Source organism: Canis lupus, chromosome X, assembly GCF_011100685.1.
Source record: "Canis lupus familiaris isolate Mischka breed German Shepherd chromosome X, alternate assembly UU_Cfam_GSD_1.0, whole genome shotgun sequence".
NCBI classification, from domain to species: Eukaryota; Metazoa; Chordata; class Mammalia; order Carnivora; family Canidae; genus Canis; species Canis lupus.
In genome coordinates, this window is record NC_049260.1 from 26,962,407 (window position 1) to 26,975,375 (window position 12,969).

Below are 12,969 nucleotides of genomic sequence, written 5' to 3' on the forward strand. Positions count from 1 at the left end.
TCCCTGGCCCAGAGCCCCAAGGTTTTGCATTACAGGTATTATGTTACTCTGTTGTAACATGGCGAGAATGCTTGCACTTTGTAATCAGTTGGAAAGATTGGGTCTCTGCAGTATAAAAAGTGGAGTGCCTTACAACCACACACACAACTCTCTTGAAGAGCCAAAAGAAACTTCTTCATACTGCCAAAAGAAGTATACATAAAGGAGTTGCTAAAGGATTGGATATTTTAATGTACCAAATCCTTTTAGTCCCTAAGATGGACTAGATAGTATATTTCACATGAGAGGGATTAAAAATAGGCTACTCTAAATTGAGAAGTTTGAGCTGGTGTCCTTAGGGTCATTTGTTGCTTTAATATTTATGACTATGCTACAAATATATCACAGGCAGTCCCTGACTTAATAAGAGGTTGTATTTTAAACAAATGTCCTGTTAGCATCATATCACATTCTTTACATAGCTTCAAGGGCAGCAGCAAATCTTATCCTTTAAATTTCTTGGAATAATCCGAAGTCATTTAGTACTCAACATCTGATTAATTATTTCATTCAATTCATGATTACAGAGTCCAATTATTGAGCAAACACAAGGTGTGGCTAGACAACAATACAACAATCTTCTGATGCTCATAAAATAGTCCCCAGGTAGTTCCAGAAAAAGAATTCTGAAAATGTTTTTATAAGGGCCAGCATTTGTAGATAGAACATAAGACTCTTTTATGAAGTTCACATGCCTGTCCCTCTGCTAAATAAACTGCCAAATAAGCAAAAATTTGTGATACTATTTGCTTTTCTTCCCTAAAAAAACATCAAGTTTATTTATTGACTTCTTTGTTTTTATTTTCAGAAAAATCTCAGTATGCTTTTGGGAGTACATCACATATGTAAATATCATCCATCAGGTCTCAGGAGGAAAAAGAAAGACTGCTGGGAGCAAAGGGAAACCTGAAGATTAATTTTAAGGAAAATCACTCTGAGGCCAGTGTGAAGGCCAAATGAGTGTGGAGACCCAATGGCTGGGAGCACAGAGCAAAGGTGGTCACAGTCTCTGAAGTAGAATGTGGAGAGGCTCTAGAATGAATTAGCAATAGGGCTGAAGAAAAGAGGATAGTTTATAGAACAATTTTTGAAGTAGAATTTGCATAGTTTAGAAGTCAATACATGTATCAATCAAGCAGAGAAGCAGAGTAGAAGGAATTTTTTCCTTTTAGGTTTCCAGTTTTAGAGACAATTAAGTCATTAAACTGCACTGAAAATACAGAATCTCTACCATTGTTTTAGGGGCAGATAATGCCTTCTCCTTTAGACAATCTAGAGCCTGTAGGATGGACAGATGAAAATGCATGGTAGGTGTTTGTAAGTACAGTTCTGGAGGTTGAGAGAAAGATAGAAGATGGAAATAAAAACTGAGAAGTCTTAATGGTAGTTGAAGCCAACAGATGAAAGTACTTGAAATGTGTATGGAGAAAAGAAAGAATTAACAATGGAACACCAACATTTAAGGGATATACAGAGCAAAGACAGCCTATATAGATTATTGTTACAACTTCCAAATTTGTATCTCGAGTCACGACCATTCCTTGGAATTTAAGATTTTATATCCAGCTAACAACTCCACATCTCCACTTGGATGCACTAACAGACACATCAAAAGTAACGCATCCCCATCTTCTTCCTAGGATGTGTTGCTTTTTTCCCCCCTAAAGATTGATTGATTGAGAGAGAGAGAGAGAGAGATCAAGAATATCTCAAGCAGACTCCCTGTTGAGTGCAGAGCCCAATACAAGGGCTGGATCTCATGACCCTGAGATCATGACCTGAGCTGAAATCAAGAGTCAAGGCTTAGCTGACTGAGCCACCTAGGTGCCCTGATATGTTGCTATTGATGTCTTCTTCGTCTTAGTAAAATGAGTGTGCCATCTTCTAGTTGTTCAGGTAAAAACTCTGCAGTTCTTGAATTCCTCTGTTTCTTTCACACCTAAATCTAATCCATTAGAAAACTTTTTGGGCTCTGTCCTCAAAATAGAGTGTAATCCAACCACTTCTTACTACATTCACTTCTTTTATTCTGGCCCAGGCCACAGTCCTCTTGTGACCAAATTATAACAGTCTTCTAATGGTTTCACTACTTCCCTTCAGTGTATTGTAGTAAACAGAGGGGGCAGGTGAGTAATAATATGCCACTCCACTGTTCAAAACCATCCAATGAGTCCCATCATATTCAATGTGAAAACAACAGTCCTCTGAGGGACCTATAAGGCCTGATGTAATCAGATTCCTCTTACCTCTCTGAATTCCTTGTCCACCACACTCCTGCTTGTATGACCCTTTCCTGTGACACCCGTCTCTTTAAGGTTCATCCAAAAGGCCAAGGATACTCCCGGCTCATGGCATTTAACTTACTAGAACTTCCTGAAATGTTCTTCTTCCAATTATCCACATGGCTCACATCCTCAGGTCCTTTAAATTTTGTTTTGAGTGTCACACTTTCTATGAGACTTTCCTTAACCACCATATTTAAATAACTGCACTTCTCTTCCATCACACACACCTATTCTCAAGTATTTCCCTTCTTTGTTTCCACATTGCACTTATCACAGCTTGAAATACCAACTATTTAACTTCCTTATTGGTTAATGTCTGCTTCCTACCCTTTTTCCAAAATATAAGCTTCATGAGGGTAGGGATTTTCATTGCTCTATACTGAGTATCAAGAATGGAGTCTTCCTAGCACCAAAATATTCATTGAATGAGTAAATGAACTCTTATGATATTTGTGACAGATGACATTCACTCAGCTCTTACTATGTACCAGGCATTGTGCCAAGGACCTCATTCTTACTATATGACTAGAAAAAATAGAATTGCAAGACAATATCATTCTGGAAACCAAGGAAGGGAAAGTTTCAACCAGTCAAGCTGATTGACAGGACCAATGTTAAAAATGAAGTCAAGTAGATGGATAAGTAAAAATAGGACAGTTAGTTACTGGAAAAGTCACTGACAATCTTTGTGAGCCACCATTTTCAATAAAACAAGGTGGTGGTGCCAGAAAAGCCAGGCTGGAGTGGGTCAAAGCATAACCAGGAGCTGAAGAATAGAAAACAGTAATCCCAGTTACTGCTTCAACAATTCTGATGGTTTCAGAAAGACAAAAAAATATGGTAAGAGGAAATGAGCACAGCTGTCTAGAAAAGACAGTAGTCTAAGAAAGTTCTTGTAGAATAAGGGAGACTTTGACATGATGGTTGGCTGAAGGGGAGGAGCAAGAAAAAAAAGATGATCCCAGAAGAAAAAAGCAGAACAATTATCAAAAATATGCTGGAGAATCTGAAAGAGACTCAAAGTCCAGCTAGAATAGCTCTTTGCTGCACACATAATAGGGCTCAATATTTTTTCCCTTTCCATGTTTCTTTAAAGTGGAAAAGAGAAGGGACCTAGGAATAGAGAAACGAGTAATTTATGCATGCTTCATGGTTGCCAAAGATGGTGAATACTGGTGATAATTTTTCAGTTTATCAACTATTAATTGTGATTATTAAAATGTGAAATGTATTATTAGGGAGAACAGGAGAATACCAAGGTGTTATTTTAAGGAAGAGCATTTTTCCATGTATACACATGCATATACACATATGTGCATGTACACACAGATATTCTAAATCTTTCTTAGAACCTAGAGAGATTTTTTAGGTATCTGGGAGCTTTTTTTGAGGAAGTTCCAGCCATTCTGGACCCTCTGACACTAGGACCAGGCCTTCTACTTGATGAGTTCACTCCTGGCTGATAGGTAGATGTAGAAGCCCTCATATAGCTACAGACAGACAATTCAGAGTTAATGCTCATTTCTTGTTTAAAGAGTGATCCTGGAATAGAAATAAGGAAATGAAATCTCATGACAGTGTCATCATAAAGTCATCAGCCAGATGGCAGTCCTTGAAATCTAATCCTTAGAGGCTTCTCACAATAATTTGTAATACCACATCTATGAATTCAACAATTCATATCTATTCGCAGAGGTTGAAGGGAAAGAAATGAACTTGCAGAGAGGCCCTCATTTCTGGCTGTATATGTTAACATGGACTCTATAAGGAATATGATAAGGAAAACAAAATATTTTCCTACATAGGTCACAGTGACGATCTATATTCTGATCCAAATTGTTAAACTACAGAATTTAGTTGAGAAGTAGCCTTTTCTTTTAATCATGAATGGTAGATCAATTCCTTTTAGGCACACATGGCTATTTGTATTTATCTATATGAATTTATTTGAGACAGAGAGAGAGACAGAGAGACAGAGACAGAGACAGAGACTGAATGTCTGCAAGCAAGGGGAGGAGAAGAGGGGAGAGGGAAAATGTAGGGAGAAGAATCTCAAGCTGACTCCACACTGTGCATGGAGCCTGATGCAGGGCTCCATCCTATGACCCTGAGATTGTGACTTGGGCCAAAACCAAGAGTCAGAGGCTTAACCAACTGAGCCACCCAACTCCCCAGCTCACTTTTGTTTTTGATTATGCCTCAAAACTACAGCCTATCAGTATATAAAGTCAAAGTAAAATTCTTCCAAGTTACAGTTTTTACATGTTATTCAACAATTGGAAACTGCATTGAAGATTTTATTGTTTTACTTTTTTTTTTTAATTTATTTATGATAGTCATACAGAGAGAGGGAGAGAGAGGCAGAGACATAGGCAGAGGGAGAAGCAGGCTCCATGCACCGGGAGCCTGACGTGGGATTCGATCCTGGGTCTCCAGGATCGCACCCTGGGCCAAAGGCAGGCGCCAAACCGCTGTGCCACCCAGGGATCCCGAAGATTTTATTGTTTTAAATAGGCTTCCAAATGTACAGATTTTTTGTATATATTCCTCTATATGACTAAAAATTTCAGGGCAGGCTATACATTAGTGTTCTGCAGGAAAACCTAAACTGTGAGAAATAATGTAATCTGAATGCTTCTGGCAGAGTCCCTTCTACCTAAAAAGTCTTGTTTATAGGTACTTTTTGAATATGAGATATATCTATAACCCAAATATCAACATTAATAATTTCCCCTTTTAAAATGATAAGATTAACAATAAAAGTGGAAGTGTTTATACCCTGTGATAGCTGTAGTTTTCAAGACTTTAAATACCAACTCTATAAAGTGAATAAATAAAAGATATAAAGTAGAAACAAGGAAATAAAATAATGTGAACCCTTTTGTAAAAGAAACACTTTTTATTTATAATAAATTGCTATAAATGTGCCCTAAGACAAAGATAATCTGGAGCAGGACTGCCAATAAAATTTTTTGTGATGATGGAATGCTCTATTTTGCACTGTCCAATGGGTAAGTCCCTAGTTACATGTGGCTCTTGAGCACTTAAAGGGTGCCTGATAAGATGGAGAAAAATGAATTTTAAATTTCACTTAATTTTAATTTACATTTAAATTGCCACCCATGGCTACTGGCTACCCTATTGGATAGCATGAATCTAGATGAAGATGATGATGTAACTTCACTGCTAGGTTTACCCGAGCAAGACACTAGATAAAAAGGTCAAAAGACAAAGAATCATATAAAGAGTTTTCTTGTCCTTTACCCATCAGGCACAAGGTCTGTAAGAATGTAAAATAAGAGCAGTCATAGTCAAGTAGAATATGGTTTGATCTGTAGTTGACACACATAGCATACACAGAATGTGAACTTTGAATATAAAGGTATCATTAGCTAGTAGAGAATCCAGCTCTCCTCAAAACCTTTCACACTGACCAGAACAACTATCAAGCCCCAATGGCCACTGTTTTACGATCCTATGTAAATATATAAATACAACATACATGAATATACGAGCTACGTGAATATATTCTATTTACACAAAGATCTGACTGGTTATCTTTCCAGGAAACTTAATGCTATCCAGCTACTGTACGCCAGTTTACCAGTTTATTCTTTTCACCCCCTTTGAGGCAGACATTCTCTATCGGCTGAATCAACCCCAATTACCAACCATTAGAGGTTGTTTTGTTCTGGTCCAAAATTTCCTGGGAAACCCATTGCTTTCCTGATACAAGCACCACCCCTTCTCCTTTTTCTTCCTGCTGGAATGCACATGTTCTGAGGGAGATACCAAGAAGAACGTGGAGACGTCAAGGCTGATAATGCTGAGCCATTGACCCAATGTCAGCCATCTGCCTACCTCCGATCTGCTCATTAAATGAGACAAATAGACTTCTGTAAGCTACTGAACGTGGGTTTTCTGTTACTTGAAATGGAAAGCAATCCTAATGGATACATTTTTCTCCTGTGTTGAGTTATTGGCACACCAGAACACTTATAGTTAGTTATTGTTCACTTGTTCATTTACCTATTTAATAAAAAATGTGTTGGGGGTAGTTACTAAGTGCAAAGCTAAGTGCAGGGTATTACAGTAGATAAGCAGCCCATGTGAATACCCTGACAGAACCAATATTCTCAGAAGAGACAAAGCAAACACTTAAGGAGTGAGGTAACTCTATAATAGAGGGGGCCTAAAGAATGTGCGCTTAGGGATTGATAGTCAGAAAAGGCTTCCTGAAGGAATTGGCATTTACACTGAGGCCTGGATAATGAATAGAACTCAACCAGGCAAAGAAGAAGAAATAATACATATATATCAGGTCGGAGGTAGTAGAGAAGATAGAGCATAGCAATGAGTACATGTACAATGAAAATAGCTCAATGTTACTTAAGTATACATGGGGGGCCTGGGAGGAGAGACTGAGGAAGAGTAGAAAATCAGGCTGTAGTTTTAAGGAAAGGCTAAATCACACAAGACCTCAAAATCATTTAAAGGAGTATGGATTGTCTTAAGAAAATAATGGATAAGCCACTAAGGGCTTTAAAAGTCAGAGGAGAGTGAGCTACATAAATATACTGTATTTAGAAAGATCAGCCTGCATGTCGTGTAGAGAATGGATAGGGAGCAGGAAGACTAGAAGGAAGGACACCAGTTAGGTGAATGATGTAGTCACTCAAGCAAAACTTGACAGTTGAGGAGGAAGGATAAAGAGAAGTGGCTGGATTTGAAAGTTATTTCAGCACTAAACAGCTTTGTGATAGTCTAGCTATTGGGGTTGTAAAAGGAAGAGTCAAGCATGAGTTTCAATTTGGCAACTGAATGGGTTTTGGTAACGTTCACTAGAGAGGGATCATGGGAAGAGAAGCAGGCTGCATCTGGAGCAAAATGTTGCAAGAGGGCAAAAATGAGTTCAGCCTTGGGCCCATTCAGTTTGAGATTGCGGGAGGGACATTCAAATGGAAATAAGTCAGTAGGATATGTGGGTCTGAAAGTCAAAAGATCATTGTCAGCTGCAAATGGCATAAATGGATAGTCATCAGTGGACTAAAAGGACACAAGTGAATGGATTTTCACAGAGTACACGTGAGAAAGGAATGGGAAGAACTATAGAGGCATGAATCAAAACTAGTTTGGCAAACTTCTGATTCTATATGGGCCAGTGGAAAATGTAATTTGGCTGCTAACATTCTATTTAACTTTACCCATTGGAGACATATCTATATACCTTCCTTAGGTGGTAGATTTTTAGGCACCAAGTCAAAAAATATAAACTGAGAGCCCCTTCTCTGAAGAATCCAAGATCTTAAGAAACTGATTAAAAGAAGAGAAAGCCGCTTAGACATTGGAGGAGCATGGGAATGTGGAGACATGGGACTTCCAGAAAAGGCAGCACAGATGGGATAGACCTCCCACCCCAGCCTTAGTTTTGTACCAGGAACAAGCTTTCTTTTTGGCCCCTTTTTAGCTTACATTCCAGAAACTCACCAAATTCATTTCTGATCTTAATTTGCTTTCCCAAAGAGGCTTCTCTTTGAGAAACAAGCATTTCCCATTGAGATCTAACTATTGAGTCTCTGATAACATTAGCTCACATATGCATAAGTCATCCCAAGCCTAATCTACCTTTATTGAACTCAACAGATACCAGATCTGTATTTGAAACAGAAAATTCAAATCTTGCCACTGAGAGGAGGCAATAACTTTTCGAATTTTTTCCAATTATCACTCCCCTATTCAAGCTTGTCCTTTCCCCACCAGGGTCCATTTGATAGGACCCCAAGCATAACTCCCCAACTTCAGGTTGAATCTTCTTTTCCATGGCCATCTGAACACCCACTGTCTGGAATTCAAGACTAGAGCTGTTCTCTTCCCTCAGTACCACTAGTGTAAATCCAGTTTCCCAGGAGTTTTCACTCTAATCCCTAACTCAATTACAAGATTTACTCGCTTTCTCAATTTCTGTGTATCAGTAGCTCATTATTCCTAAGAGTTTCTGCTCTTGTTTTAAAATCTGTTGTTTTTTTTTTACCTCCAGCCCCACCTCGATGGAGGCCTTTTCTTCTTAATAAAGGCCACCTAACTGATGTCTTCAGTAATTCATGTCATCTTCTGGAATTTGTTTACCTTCACTATGGTCTTCCCCATCACTGTAGAGATACTCATTTTCCCCCTTTTTTGTCAGAACTAAAAATAAGTGCCCAATAATCCTCAATTTACCATAGCATGAACAAGGTAACTACATTTTGAAAAGAGGGTCATTATTCAACAAGAATTTACCAGCTCCCCATTATATCACTTGGTTCAGGACCTCAGGCTGTGTCAAATAAGAAAGAGGGTCTCTGTCCCTAGGGGGTTTAGACTAATATGAAGGACCAACATTAAACAATTAGTTACATAATTCGTGTTTTTATTTAAAATTAGGATAAATCTGGGCAGCCCTGGTGGCTCAGCGGTTTAGTGTGACCTTCAGCCCAGGGCGTGATCCTGGAGACCTGGGATCAAGAGTCCCACATTGGGCTCCCTGCATGAGGCCTGCTTTTCCCTCTGCCTGTGTCTCTGCCTCTCTCTGTGTGTCTTTCATGAATAAATAAGTAAGTAAGTAAATAAATAAATAAATAAAATCTTTTTAAAAATTAGGATAAATGCTTTTAAAAGAAAAGCACAGGGGTTAAAAGAGTGGATAATAAAAGAGTGGACAGAGAATCTCCTTTGAGGAGATAGTGTCTCTAAGAGCTGTTAATTTTCATTGATACAGAAGGGGAAATGAAGTTCTGAGTCATGTTATACTACACAAATTTTCTCATTGAGTATGTGGAGTGAGATACAATGTGGAGTGAGGCACCATGGACAGCTTTATAATCCCATCATGAAACTCAAAGTGACTTCCTTGTCAGATTAAGAATGGGGCAGCATGTGCCACTGTGGAATAGAACAATATTTCTTTGGATAGAATTTTCAAAATATATTGTTAAGTGGATCTTCTGGCTAAAAATCAGCATTTTGTGTTTGTCTAAACTATTAGTTATATCACTACTTTTGCAACTGTGAGCAAATCACTTAATTTCACCAGTATTTAGGTCCCTCATCTTTAAAATTCTAGAGGACTAAGGCAAGCCTGTGAATTAATTAATTAATTAATTAATTAATTAATTTTTAAGCCTGTGAATTTAGATGGCATTTGTCACCTTGGATCCTCCGAAGCTCCAGTTTAGCAGGATTAGGAAAACAAATCTGCATGGTCTACCCAGGGTCACCACCCAATCCATCATTATAGCCAACACTAGTTTTAGAAATAATGTAGTTCATACCTTTTATGGATGCTTGCCCAAGAGGCATTGATGTTCTCTGTTATCATGTGTACTTTTCTGGTATCATCTGCAGAATAATCTCGGAGAAGTTTCAGTGCCAAATCATTTGCAACATCTACATTTATCTGCCACTGGCGGAGGTCTTTGGCCAACTGCTATGGATGCATATGAGAAAGAAAATGAATGTCAGTTTTCTCTGAAATCTTGAGTTGCAGTTTCTTGAAATTTTTCATAAATAGCCTCTGAATCCTCAGGTCAGAACATATCTATATGATGAATTTTAACCTACCGTGTGATTTAGCCAATCATGACTGTATAAACTAACCCACTTACCATGACAAAACTTTTCAAATGCAGCATCTTGAGCAATACTCAGTATTGGGCATTTCAATTTAGTAACAATTAATTGGAAATCAACTGGGCTTAATTATTTTTCTCATGGGAGAGAACAAACTATAAAAATAAGCTCCCATATAATTATTGAGTGTGGGACACATACCAAAATTTGAACTGAAAAACAAATCTCACGTATTTCTTTCCCTCTTCATTAACTTGTTGAATTGTTTATGTAATTAGTGCCATCTACTGGCATTCAACTACAGCTGCATATAGAAAATATTAAACATCAAAAGAACAGTACTGTTATTCTGGTTATGAACTTTTTGGAAGGACCAATTTATGCATAATACTTTAATAAATATCATCTTTTAAAATTAGAACAAAATTTCAAATGTAAGAGTTTTGCTATACCAAATGACCTATGCTTTCTTGTTTGCCTTTGACAACTGAGTATTATCCAGTTATGTATTTCATCACTTGACATACCACATATAAAATAAATAAACCAATAATAGGTTTATCTGGAAGCATAATTAACCACTGCTCTAAGTGCACAGAGGAAGTTTCTAAGCATTCAGTTGCTAAGATGGTTATATCAAACCCAACATAGTGGGTTAATCTACTGATAAAGGGACAGAGGAATAGGAATAGGCAATTCAAACAAGAGAAAGAATAAAAGATTTCTATTTTAAAAATTAACTTTAAATAATAAAAACAGAGTATTAAATCAAGATGGCACAAACTGACACCAATTACATTAATAAAAAACACAACCTAAAGCCGGAAGGGCTGTGGTAAAACTAGCATATCTATGTACTACTGCTGGGAACAGTATCTATGAGGACAAGCTGGCAATAGACATCAAGTGACATACAAATGCTTACTCCCACTGACCTAGCAATTGTACTCTTGGTATTTTCTTCTAATAAAATATTTAAAAGAAGAGAAATATATTACAGGAATAAAGAGCTTCATTAACTAATATTGCATAAAAATGAGAAAATTGCAATGTTTAATGAGCGGACATTATAACGCATCAACCCAATGGTCTAATGTGCAGTAAATGTGCACCAAAATCCCGAGTAACAAACAAAACACAATTTCTATCTATACTGTATTTCTTTAATCTGTAAGTCATGAACCAGAAGAGGAATACAGGAAACTGAAATGAATTGATGTTTCTGAAGAGTAGTCATTTTTGTTTTAATATTTGTTCTTTCATGTTGGTATGATGTTTATATAATAAAAGTCAAGCAATAGTAATTTTAGCATAGTTCCAGTATGTTTGGGTGGACTCCTATTCCTTGAAAATGTAAAATGTATATATAATCTGGCATTTCTCAGTTAACTAGAACATTCTTTTCTTGAATCAAAACAGATAATTGCATTTATTGCATATAACAAATAGAGCCAAATAACCAAACTAGTACCAAGCATCTAAAGCCAGTATCACTAACTTTTTCTATGAAAGGAAAAAGGGAGAGTTTTTAAAGGTACAGAGAATAGTTGCTGCAGTACGAAGCAATTAAAATTTATCCTTATGGAATGTTGGCCTTTCCTGATATACTCATTTTATCAAGCCCCATGGCTCCTATTTTCTACTTTTGATCCTTACACTATTCAAAAACCATTTGGGGGTGAAACATACCCCCTGAAGGCTTTCCCTTTCTAGAAATATCCTAAGGTACAAAATTACCTTTCCCTCCCTTCCCTTCCTTACTTAAGTCAAACCTACAGTGTTAAAATAATATGTACTGTAATTGGCCTTTATTATCCATAAGATGGTATTTGCATTTTTAAAGAAGAGTTTATTATCCATCAACTTTCCGATCTCTCATTGGTAGCATAAGAATGCACGAAACTGAGACCTATAACTTTTTTTTAGTGTTTTTTAATTTTTTGTATATGTTTTTTATTGGAGTTCGATTTGCCAACATATAGCATAACACTCAGTGATGAGACCTATAACTTGGTTACCTTTTTCCAAGTTAATTCTTTTTAAGAGATACTGTTTTCTATTAAAGTATGATAAAGCAACATTAGAACTCATATACATATATATACATATAAATGTAACAAAATATAAGCTAAAAATTTATTTTTTTGAAAGATTTTATTTATTTATTTATGAGAGACAGAGAGAGGGAGAGGGAAAAGCATACTCCCTGAAGAGCCAGGAGCCCAATGTGGGGCTTAATCTTAGTACCTTGAGGTCATTATCCAAGCTGAAGACAGATGCTTAACCAACTGAGCTACCCAGGTACCCTAAACTAAAATTTTAATATATGCAATTAAAATAACTTATTTTACCTAAGAAAGATAAATAATCTTGGAAGCCACCCCTCACTCATGGGTTGCTATTTGAAAAGTCTAGAGGAAAAAGGATACACTCTTTGGTTCTAATCTACACTTCATAAAATAATACCCAGAAGTTTAAGTTGAAAAGTATAATAGAATTTTCCAAAATCTGGAAAGAAATATCAAGCTAAAGCTAGAGACTTCATAGTAAATAGGTAAAAGAGTGAGGCTTGGTTTTAAATCAGAGCTTTCTGAGAAACTTTGATTTGTTTTTTTAAACAAAACAAAACAAAAACCACAAGCCATATTTTTTTCTTCAAATTTGTATTCACGTTGAAATTGAGATTTTTATACCTAAGGAAATCTTGACTGAGCCCTAGCCCTCACTGCATACTGCCCAGATTTAAGAAGGATGTAGGATTAAAAAAAAGAAAATCCCACTGGCCTTGATTGAGCAACACTGACAGGGCAAAGGCCCTTATCTCAACTCTAAGGTTCTCAACAACAGCATTCTTGTCTCCCTTCGTAAAGACATTCACCCCAACAGACTGTTTCCCTTCCTCCTAAGGTACTATGTTGAGCAACTTGGACTTTAAACAAGTGTCTTTCAGACTACAAACAATGACCTTAACCAGTTTTGCCTACTACTGTGAAAACTCCAGATCACAGAAGGAGTGTAAATTCAAAAATACAGTAGA

General features: G+C 36.9%; 1 protein-coding gene across 1 annotated transcript in view; it reads right to left on the reverse strand.

The window, feature by feature from the left end:
* The window catches only part of DMD (dystrophin), a 2,084,073-nt gene that overhangs the window by 506,429 nt on the left and 1,564,675 nt on the right, over window positions 1–12,969 (reverse strand). The window contains 1 exon segment of the mRNA NM_001003343.1: window positions 9,635–9,789. Coding sequence (NP_001003343.1) covers window positions 9,635–9,789 — 155 coding nt within the window.